The sequence below is a fragment of the Gigantopelta aegis genome, chromosome 8 (genome assembly GCF_016097555.1).
Source record: "Gigantopelta aegis isolate Gae_Host chromosome 8, Gae_host_genome, whole genome shotgun sequence".
NCBI lineage: Eukaryota > Metazoa > Mollusca > Gastropoda > Neomphalida > Peltospiridae > Gigantopelta > Gigantopelta aegis.
In genome coordinates, this window is record NC_054706.1 from 55,236,509 (window position 1) to 55,248,861 (window position 12,353).

Consider the following 12,353-nt stretch of genomic DNA (forward strand, 5'->3'; position numbering starts at 1 on the left):
GTTACAGGTCAGTTTTCAGGAGACCTATTTATGTACAATGATCTCCTCCGCTAGTTAGTACATGATTCTGTTATATTTTAATTCAATAATGCTCCAATTAGGTCCTAATTTTTCATTCACTATCACAAACCCTCCCCTCACCATGTGCCATCTTATTTCCAGCAGGCCATATTTTATTTCCTATATCGAGCCATTAGAGCTTAAAAAGATGCGGCTGGCCCAACAGATAAAAAAAAAAAAAAAAAAAAAAAAACAAAACCCACTTAAAACCACCCACAACATTAGAACCAACAAACCACGACAACTGTCCACCCGATCAACTCTAATACAGCACTAAATCATGTCAGCTTCTGATGCTTGATAAAATGAAGAAACGCACAGAGTTTTCAACATTTATTACTACATACAGGATAATTTAGAAAGGCTAAAACGTACGCCACAACATGTACTTTCGTGCAGGAATCTGAATTCACTCAGATCTTACCGGTCATCCCGTTAAAAGATCTGAAGCGACTCAACGTCAGTTTATGTCCAGCGCCCCATGATTCTTAAAGGGACTGTCCTGAAATTGCTTCTGTTGAAAGGTGCGTATGACTAACAGCATTTTTGATGACTAAAATTGCAAATTAAATACATTTTCTTGTTTAGAATATCAGTGTCTGTATATTAAAAAAAGGTGTTTGTTGTCGTCCTAATGTCAGTAAGTTAATAGCCCAAATCGGATTTTACCTCCGATTTATACATTTTTATCCTGAAACCACCGTTTCTATTGACACAATATGATGACGGATAAAGCAAAGACTTTTGACGCCACTCATGTGATGTCACACGCATAGCTACATTACAAAATCGGTTGAAATAACAGAAATAATAGCTTTTCCTCCTTACTTTTCATCGTCTGCAGGATAAAGATAATAACTAGTTAATGTCGTCGGATATCTGTTTTATCCTGTTCAGGCCGAATGAGAGCAGAGTCTCGCGGAATTTCAATACAAATGTATATTACGAAGTAAAAAGAAGAATTAATGCTAAAAACATTAACACTCGATCGAAAATACATTGGATATTATAAACAAGAAAATGTGTTTAATACGTAACTTTAGTCGCCAAACAGACTCTGTCGGAAACATCTTACAATGCTGAAAACTCAGGACAGTGCCTTTAACCCTTTAAAGTTCAGGCTCAAGACTTTAACAAGGTCGCCAGTCGTTAACTACAGTCATTTTATTTGCATGTCGAGACTATATATTAAAGCCTTGGGTCGATACTTATTTTAAAAACTTTTATAATCACGTAGCCCAAGATGAGTTAGTAACATTTTTTGTTTACTTCGCTGGTAGACCAGGGACCTAATTCACAAAGCTCTCTTAGACTCTGCTAGACAACAAAGCATCCTCTTTGCAAGTCTTTTTGCATTGCATTGCGAGATCGCAAAGTTGCGAGAGATGAGTGAATTAGTCCCTATGACTCCTACTTACCAAACTGTTAACCTCAGACTCTAAAGGTTTTAGACCTTAATACATATTATCCGTATGGGACATCACTAGAGCACATTGATTAATTAATTAATCATCGGCTATTGGATGTCAAACATTTGGTAATTCTGACATATTGTCTTAGATATGAAACCCGCTACATTTCTGCATTAGTAAGGAGGGGTATTTTAATGCACCATCCCAATGACAGGAACGAGAAATAGTCATATGGGTCCACCGACGGGGATCGATCCTAGACCGACCGTTATGTACCGGGCATCCTGCGAGCGCTTTGCCAATGGCCTACGTCTCGTCCGGACTTTATTAAAGTATTGTGTCTAAACTGTACAGTTTTATAAGCACAAGGTTATATGACGTTTCGTCGTGAATGGTTACTTCGAATGCGCCATTGGCAGATTTATGCTAGAGGCATTTTGACGTGTTGACTGGATCATCTCTTAGACACGAAGCAACTATAAGCATTTTCTGGAGTGTTAGCACTTACACGCTCACGATCAATACAGCATACACATTGTATCGACCGCGAACGCTCGCGAAATCTCGTCCTCCTGAACACAGTTCTGATCTACCAACGGAGACAAGAGGCATGTTCAGGAATAGAAGGCGAGCGATCGCGGTCGCTTGCTAAACTGGTTTTTGTACCTAACCTGAGATGAATGTGATAAGATAGAAGTCGACGGTACCGGTCAAGTAGTTCGCGAGCGCTCGGCCTCCTGAACACGTCAAATGTGATGGGAGCTGCACGATCAGTGGCATGTTCAGAAGGTCGAGCATTCGCGAACAGCGTGACTGGTATTCGTCCTATCTTATCATATCACTTTGAATTAAGGTTAGGCGCAAACACCAGTCTAATGATCGACTTCGACCGCTCGGCCTCCTGCAAATGCTGCTGATTTCATTCACATAGATTTTGTAGGTTTTTTTCTCAGGTCCGTTCGAACACCAAAGTGTCCACAAAACCAACTTTTCATGTCCTAATATACAAAACAATTTTCAAAACAGCTGAGAATTGCCAGCAAAAACATAGCCATTTTGGTCTCCAAAATCTAACAATCGAATAGAACATTGTTCGTTCTCACTCCCTAAATAGCTCGTGTGAAGCATTTCAAATGTTGTTCCTACGGGCCTATATATATATTTTTTGTCCTCTCAAACCGCATTGCTGTCCGGTTTTTTATCGCCGTAGTACATATCCACGACCGTGGTATTGTCCGTATCCCCTATCGCCGTCAACTCGTAACCATTCGCCGTTACATGCGATCGAGATATACTGAACGACCGAGAATGCTTGGCGATGCGATGGAACACGCGCACCAGCACTTTCCTGAACTTCCGTCCGAAAGCAGTGTATATGAGGAAATTGACGGCGGAGTTGAAGACGAAAAAAAAGTTACTGAAAGCAAGCCATTTGAAAAACGTATTAATGTCGAACCAGTCGAACTGAGCGATGAGCCCGGGAGTCTGACAGACTAAAAACACAACCACAATTAAAACCAGGACGAGTGACAGGTTGGCCTCGTTATCGTCATGAATGTTGGCGCCGCGCGCTCTGCGTTGCATGCGCATCAGTTCCATTATTATGAATACGTTTAACACTAACAGAGAGCCAAGCGGTATCACATAGATGATTATGCAGAACATAATCTTCCCGTAGACGTCTCTGTACGAGGACGTCTTTCCGAACGGGGTGTCCGCCAGGATGAAACACGAACGACCGGTGACTTCCGGGCACTTGCGCGCGCGCGTTGCAAACAGACGGGGTATGTTGTAGGCGACTGAGGAAAACAAGATGGCGATGATTACTATGAGAGCCTTCTTCTTGGTGCAGATCTTCGTGGCCTTGAAAGGGTGACAGATGGCGATGTAGCGCTCCACGGAGACAGACACGGTGATCCAGACGTTCGCCGTCTGCAGGAACATCATGATGAAGTTCACCGGCGTGTGCAGGATCGGGTAGACGGCCTCCTTGTAGACGGTCATGGCCGACGATTCCAGGTAGTTGGAGCACGCGAAGGGGGTCAGGGCTATCACCGAGGTGATCAGGATCCCGGAGTCCGAGATGACGAGGGCCCTGAGGTAGTAGATGGTGGGCGACTGCATTTCGCGGCGCCACAGCACGATGATGGTGAGGATGTTGCCGATGAGGCCGGCCAGTACTGTGATGGGCAGGAAGATGGACCACAGCAGGAACTGGATGAAGAACGCGTCCTTGTTGTTGCCCTCGTCCTGCATGAACGAGTCTCCGCCGTAAGTCAGGTTGATTTTGAAGTTTATTTCACTCATGGTCAACGATGGAATGCACACAATTTTGCCAATTTTACGCACCGTTTCATGTGGAATTTTAATTCCTTTAGGGCGTGCAGAAGCACTGTCTTTTGTTAGAACGAATATTTTCGACTTAGGTTTGTTTGCTATGACATGGTTGTGTACATCAGAATGCCCATGGCATTCTGGCTTCAAATAAGTATAACAACATTCCGAATCACATTCATGGAGAAAGCAGCAAATTGGTCAGTTATAAATTCTGCTTCGACCTGCTTCTTTTAATTATTACTTGTTATTTATCTACTGACACGTATACACATTGCGTTCTTCACACGCAACAGAATATTCCAAGCAAATCTTTTTCACAGATTCATTTTTGTGGAATAATATTTTACGATGAAAAAAAAAGATCTCAAAGAAACTTATGCACACAAAATCTGATGACTTTAATGTCTACAGGATCCAAATACGCTTAGGTTCCCGGTAGATCCACTTGGAATCAGTCTCTTCGATCGTCTCGTCTACTAATGAACATGTGTCGTGAACGCTTGCTGTAGATGGATATCTTGATCCACACCACTCAGGGAAGTAGCAGGAATTACCAAGATCCTCATAACTGGTAGAAAACAAAATCCTTCAAGGAAGTCAGAAAAGCTACGACGAATCTTTGTACGTCACATGATGTCTGTCACAAATATCTGCAAAATAGTAAACAGACACACAATAAACACATGCTATTTGTTCAAATTTGTTTACAAACAAAGCATATCTTCGATAACAATATTGCATAAATCGAAATGGATTCAACAGCATTATGACAATTTTTTGGTTATTTAATAAGCTATCATTCAAAACACAATGAATGAATGAATTAATGAATGAATGAATGAATGTTTGTTTAACGACACCCCAGGACAAAAATACATATCGGCTATTGGGTGTCACAAATGGTAGAATGTATATATTAAAAAAAAACATGTCATAAAGAACTTTTATATAACAAAAGCCATGTGGTTAGAAAGAATACATCACAAGTGACTTTTCTGCATAAAAAACCTGGAGTTCATAAAGATAAAAAAAACCTTCAACTAATGCTCCAAAAACTGTGAAGGAACCCATACTGTTCGAAGATGTTATTTCGAACCAATAAATGTAAGATTATGATCAGTCAAATCGTGTACTGCCAGCTAGACATGCTACGATTAGTTCAATCTCCCGCTATAAACAGACCCGTCAAAGCGCAATGTACACGTTACCCATCAGTCATTCATATCAAATCGCATGCTACAGGACGTTACTACGGGTCGCGATGTGTAAATGCGCCTTTAATTTTCAAAGCTCGTAATGTTCCGTTTGGATTTTTTTATTCAGGCAATGAAAAAGGTGAGCCACTCTGTCTATTTCACACCTACCAGATGTTGAAACGTGGCATGGTTATTATCCAACGCTGTGACAGCGTTATCAGTTATCAGCGATCAAGCGATCAACCGCAAAACATTCGCAGATGCGTCCAAAGTTTTTATTACACTTTTATCAAACCTGAGCTATTGGTTTCAAACCAAGCCAAAAGGGCGGTATGTCAGTGGTACTGGAGCTTTCGCCTAAGAAGCAGTAAGTCACAGGATCGAGCTCACTAAACGGAACCATTTGGGCTATTTCTCGTTCTATCCATGTACCAATGGTACAGCATGTGATATCCTGTCATTGAGGGTCAATATGAAACACCCCTGACTGGTAAACCGAATGAGTAACGTATATCACGACAGTGGGGTTTTAATCTAATTAATGAATTTAGGCAGATACTGCAGAACTGACGTTTAATAGCTGGTGATTAAATAATGTGCTAGGGGCGGTGATATGAAGTCAAATAATATATGAGCCTTATGTGTTGGAAAGATGCAAGCAACAATACGTGTGGGGGTTTGTGTTGTTGTTTTTTTAATTTATTTTTTTATGTTTGTTCTTTGTTTTTGTTTTTTTTGCTTTATTTATTTTTTCTGTTTCTGTTTTTTGGGTGTTTTTTGTGGTGTTTTTTGTTTTTGGGGGGTTTCTTGGGTTTTTTTTTTTTTTTTGGGGGGGGGGTTTGCAGGGGGTTGTGTTTGGGTGTGTTTTTGTTGTTGTTTTCGTGTTTATTTGTAAATAAGGTTCAAGTAGTCTGTGCTTGTCAGACACTTCATTTATCTGCCCAGGACTGGGATTATAATGGTTAGTTGGTCAGACAGAAGTCTTGAAGTAGTGTAGTAGTATAGTGGCCTTAGTAAGTTGCTGGGCCATTATAACTCGCTCGGAACTGGAGCTGGCACTGGGAGGCGAACCCAGCATCTCCCAACCCTAAAACCACAAAGGCTGGCATTGATTACTAGGTTTTAACCCCGTTTTAACCAGTACTTCATAACTGGTATTCCAAAGGTACTGTCGCTTGATGTATTGTGTGCAAATGAAATATCTTAAGAAAGCTACTAATCGAAACGTGTTGTGGGTCTTTTTCTTACAACATTGGGCTACAACCATACACATCTGTGCGCGGCCGAACACACATGACACGCACGTGACAGACAATGCTCGCACGCACACACCTGCACGAACACGCACACGCACACACACACACACACACACACACACACACACACACACACACACACTACCCTGGCATACGTTCAGCCAGCCGTTTTTCGCAAAATCTTTCAAAACAAGCTGCTAAAGTGGTAACTCGGTTGAATGTGTAGCGTAATAATCGGTGCAGCAAGCGTTCGCGACAATGGTCTACTGAACTCACCAAAGGAAACGTCATCACGCCAAAGGCGTCATCACACCTGCGATGGAAGTTCATCCACCTCTCTGATTTCCGCAATTTATGACATATACACACAATTTACAAACAATGACAGTGACATAGTAAAACACTGAACACTAACTAGTAACACAGACGTATAACTCACTTCGCCATTACCCACATATAGTTTACATAATTGGAACGAGAACCAAATTACTTTTGAGACTGGAATCTTCGCAGAATGGCGACTAACGGACTGACAGAATGTAGTATTTTCTGAATGTTCTGAAGGTTTATAATTCGCGCTGTCACTCGGCGAAGTTGGAGTTCTTGCCGTGCAGACAGAGTTTACATCATTCTGATATATCTTTAATTGGTTTCTGAATTATGAATTAGAGGAACGGAAGATGTGTTGAACGACATCACGCCAGTGTTGGAGTCAGGGTATACAATATGTATTAGGTGTCGAACACGTGGTGATCTTCACATACAGGCAGGTATAATTATAAAGTACGAGAGATTAAAGAAAGAAATGTTTTTATTTAACGACGCACTCAACACATTTTATTTACGGTTATATGGCGTCAGACATATGGTTAAGGACCACACAGATTTTGAAAGGAAACCCGCTGTCGCCACTACATGGGCTACTCTTTCCAATTAGCAGCAAGGGATCTTTTATTTGCGTTTCCCACAGGCAGGATAGCACAAACCATGGCCTTTGTTGAACCAGTTATGGATCACTGGTCGGTGCAAGTGGTTTACACCTACCCAATGAGCCTTGGGGAGCACTCACTCAGGGTTTGGAGTCGGTATCTGAATTAAAAATCCCATGCCTCAACTGGGATCCGAACCCAGTACCTACCCGCCTATAGACCGATGGCCTAACCACGACGCCACCGAGGCCAGTACGAGAGATTAAGTCCGCTACGGTCGCATGTCATTCCTACCGATAATCACAAGAATGGAAGGAATGCTTAATTTTACAGCGCACTCAACACATTTTATTTACAATTATATGCCGTGGGACATATAGTTAAGAACCTCACAGATAATAAAAGAAAATGAAGGAAAATGTTTTATTTAATGATGCACTCAACACATTTTATTTACGGTTATATGGCGTCGGACATATGGTTAAGGACCACATAAATATTGAGGGAGGAAACCTGCTGTGGCCACTTCATTGGGCTACTTTTTTCGATTAGCAGCAAGGAATCTTTTATATGCACCATCCCATAGACAGGATAACACATACCACGGCCTTTGATGTACCAGTCGTGGTGCACTGGCTGGATGGAGAAATAGCCCAATGGGCCCACTGACGGGGATCGATCCCAAACCGACCGCGCGTCAAGCGAACGCTTTACCACTGGGCTACGTCCCGCCAAAAAAATAAAAGAGGAATCCCGCTACCCTTTTTAAAGTAAGGGATCTTTTATTTACAGTATCATAAAGACGGGATAGTACATAATGCAGCCTTGTCCCAGAATTGGCCACTGACGATGTCAGAGATCAGAAAGAAAGAAAGAAATGTTTTATTTAACGACGCACTCAACACATTTTATTTACGGTTATATGGCGTCAGAAATATGGTTAAGGACCACACAGAGTTTGAGAGGAAACCCGCTGTCGCCACTACATGATCTACTCTTTCCGATTAGCAGCAAGGGATCTTTTATTTGCGTTTCCCACAGGCAGGATAGCACAAACCATGGCCTTTGTTGAACCAGTTATGGATCACTGGTCGGTGCAAGTGGTTTACACCTACCCACTGAGCCTTGCACTCACTCAGGGTTTGGAGTCGGTATCTGGATTAAAAATCCCATGCCTCGACTGGGATCCGAACCCAGTACCTACCAGCCTGTAGACCGATGGCCTGCCACGATGCCACCGAGGCTGGTATATCAGAGATCAAGTCTGGAATGGGCATGAGTAAACCTCTTTTGGATATAGGCACGTTAAAGGAGTTCCCATACTCGTACTACAGCCTTTGTTACACAAGTTGTGGAGTACTGGTTTGAACAAAAAATAGTCCAATGGCCCCAGCAACGGGGATCCATCCTAGACAGACCACACATCAAGCTAGCAAGCTGTTTACCACTGGGCTACGTCCCGTCCCATACAAATATTTTGTTAGTTAAATAGTTAGTTAGTTTTATATGTCTCAAAATGTTTAGAATAAAAAATATGCCACATGATTGTATCAAATAGTCTATCTTTTGTTTCAATATCAAAATCGTTTACCATTAACATTGCAAATGGAACTGGTTCTATATCTTGCTCTTCGATTATTTTCACTCCATAAATTTTGAGAACTTTTTTTTCCACATGACCCCATGCACATCCTTAGAGGTCGCGTGAACATTCTGCTATACACCCGTGTGTCAAAAAATTAAATACACGCCGTTACAAAACCTCTTGAGCAACATGCAACAAAAGGCCTAGCATTTAGAAATGTAAATCATTTTAATTCTTCCCCAATTATTAGAAGTGAATATTACCACGCTAATGACCCGTGTCGTGTTACCTAGCCTGCGTTCTGTAAATAGATTTTGTCACAAGCACACACACGCTGGCGATGTGACCGGTTGCTATTCTGGGGCGGGACGCAGCCCAGTGGTAAAGCGCTCGCCTGATGCGAGGTCGGTCTGGGATCGATCCCCGTCGGTGGGCCTATTGGGCTATTTCTCATTCAGCCAGTGCACCACGACTGGTATATCAAAGGCCGTGGTATGTGCTATCCTGTCTGTGGGATGGTGCATATAAAAAAAAAACTTGCTAGTTTGTTTTGTTTAACGACATCACTAGAGCACATTGATTTATTAATCATCGGCTATTGGATGTCAAACTTTTGGTTATTTTGGCATATAGTCTTAAAACGGAAATCCGCTAAATTTTAACATTAGCATCTTTTATATGCACTATCCCACAAACGGGATAGCACATACCACGGATTTTGATACACCAGTTATGGTGCACTGGCTGGAAAGAGAAATGGACCAAAGGGACTACCGACGGGGATCGATCCTAGACTGACCGCGTATCAAGCGAACGCTCTACCACTGGGTTACATCCTGCCCGGGAAGAACATTACTGCCACTATACAGACTACTCTTACCGATAAAGCAGCAAGGGATCTTTTATATGTACTTTCCCCAAAGACAGGACAGTATATATCACGGCATTTCATGCACCAGTCGTGAAGCACTGGCTGGCACGTAATTTCCTGCCCTACTAATGATAACGCCATGGGTATTATCGTCTGCCAACTGTCTTTAAAAAGACATCTTCACACGTAGTGATAAAAAAAAAACCTAACATTTACATAGCCAAGAGGCTGGTCTATCACGGATGTCCTGTCGAGATAGGGAAATACAATGTGTTTGCTTTTCAGCCATGATGGATTTCTCCGGTAGAGCCAGACGGAAATCAAACAGGACTGTCGCACCGCCATGGACTCGTTAGTTGATCTTGCAGAACGACCAGACATTCATGCGATACTGCCTGTTTAAGCCCCTGTCACATATACACGATTTTTGTCTCGAATGGCCACGAATAGCCCCGATCCTATCCTGCCATGGTTGCTCCCGAATTGTAGCCAAAATCGGTATGAATCGGTTTAATTCACGACCTCTCTACGACTACTCACGACTACTGTAAGTTAATACTGAGATTGCTCTACGTTCTTGAAGCCGATTCATTACGAGTTTCTACGATGTAGTATGCCTTGACGAATACAGTACGACTCATCACGATTTATCCGGAATGCGCCACGAATTACTGCGACTGCACTAAGACTCCCCACGATGGCCTCCCGGTTTACTCCGACGTCCGCAAGACTCGCATAAAACGGTCTGCCGATCAGCCAAGTCACTACCCATATCCAAGAATAACCCGATTTTTCAAATCGTGGTTATTCGGGGCAAAAATCGTGTATTATTATGTAACTGGGGCTTTAGCGCTGTCGAATGTATGCTAGCGATGTTTTAATTGGTCGAATGAAAGGTCAACTGGTCAGGCGAAAACATTGCCTTGTGTTAGATTCACGCCGCTCGCCTGCTATAGTGTTTCCATTGGGTAAAGTACAAAATTAAAAATGTTGTGGGCAAAAGCACATAAAAATGCCAATCGTTTTAAATTCACCTTCATTTAATTGATTGGTTGAATTGATCGATCTACCGATTGACTGATTGATCGATCGATCGACTAGATCGGTGGATTGATTGCTCAAATATGCTTAACATAGCTTTGTTGTATCAAATTGTTTTCATGAAATCGCTCAAAATAATTGCATAAGAACTCACTCTGGGTTGGAGCCGGTACCGGGCTGCGAACCCTGTACCTACCATCCTGTAGTCCGATGGCTTAACCACTAAGTGAATATAAGCAGTGAGAAAAGGAAAAGTGGAGGAAATCTCAGTTCGCACCTGATGAATTGCGCGTAATAAAATATTAAATAAGCTATGTAATAATCCGATATGTATCTGCGTCAAACTAAATTATATATGAAACTAGCTGTGAATGACATTCAGGTTTAGTTATTTGTTCTGTTGTTGATGATTTCATTTTTAAAAATTGCAGTGCAAATATTTTACGGATGGCAGAGAGAGAGAGAGAGAGAGAGAGAGAGAGAGAGAGAGAGAGAGAGAGAGAGAGAGAGAGAGAGAGAGAGAGAGAGAGAGAGAGAGAGAGAGAGAGAGACACACAGACAGGCAGACAGAGCGAGAAAGAGAAAGAGAGCATACTATTTTAACACAAACTAGTCGTACAAATAATTAAAAAATAAATATATCTTTACAGAGCCTAAAATTAGTCTGCTTATCACCGTCACAGTTGATACGTCATAATGTAGCTAAAAATAAATAAATAAATAGATAGATAAATAAATAAATAAATAACCCAAATAAACAAACTGTTTTAAAAACTTTAAATTAACTTATATACCAACATCACGTACAACACAAAAATCTACTCACCACCTAAGGTCCGTTTAGAACACATACAGTACAAATACATCGATAACGTATTTCTGAACAGACAACAATTCGTGAAACAGCGTTGCGTTCTGGCCGGGGTATGTTTTTTTCGCGAGTAAACTCAATTGTGTCAAAATCCCATCGGCTAATTGTTTTTTTATAAAGAGAAGGTTTACCTAATTATCATTTCAACTTTCAACTACCGGGTAAACAAGTCCGATGTCTTTTCCTATCTTTGAGAAGACGTTCTCCCTAAATTGGCAGATAGATCACTGACTATTGCAAATCACTGTCACTTAGCGCCACGATTCTCGCAGCTAAATATTTCAAGATGGGACTGGTTGCCTTCCATAATGACCTAAAAAGAGAAGATTAGTCTGTAGTGTTAACGACCTTGGTGGTCAAGTGGTTAAACCATTGAACATAAGGCTGATAGCTAGGTACTGGGTTCGCAACCAGAGCGAGTTTAACGACTCAGTGTGTAGATGTAAGGCCACTACACACACACCCTCTCTCTCTCTCTCTCTCTCTCTCTCTCTCTCTCTCTCTCTCTCTCTCTCTCTCTCTCTCTCTCTCTCTCTCTCTCTCTCTCTCTCTGTCTCTCTCTCTATCTATCTATCTTACACACACCTCTTGAATACCCTATTTCTCTCTGTCTCTGTGTCTGGAATCGCACAGATATCTGCCAGGCTTATGGCACAATCGGTCACGATCACGGGAACACCAAAGGCCATGGTATGTACTACTAGTATCCTTTCCATGGAAAACTGTACATAAAAGATATTTTGCTTTTCGGAAGGATTAACCTATATCGCGGCAACGGGTCTGTCTCTCTCTCTC

General features: G+C 41.8%; 1 protein-coding gene across 5 annotated transcripts in view; it reads right to left on the reverse strand.

Annotated features, from left to right (window-relative positions):
* Positions 1–380: 380 nt before the first annotated feature.
* The window catches only part of LOC121378418 (FMRFamide receptor-like), a 170,231-nt gene continuing 158,258 nt past the window's right edge, over positions 381–12,353 (reverse strand). For 4 of the 5 annotated variants that reach the window (XM_041506586.1, XM_041506587.1, XM_041506583.1 and 1 more), the window contains one exon: positions 381–4,459. In XM_041506586.1, coding sequence (XP_041362520.1) covers positions 2,646–3,779 — 1,134 coding nt within the window. In that variant the 5' untranslated portion in view covers positions 3,780–4,459 and the 3' untranslated portion in view covers positions 381–2,645. Of the gene's footprint in view, positions 4,460–11,689; positions 11,872–12,353 lie in introns of all 5 variants that reach the window. The other variant, XM_041506585.1, reaches the window with a different exon arrangement.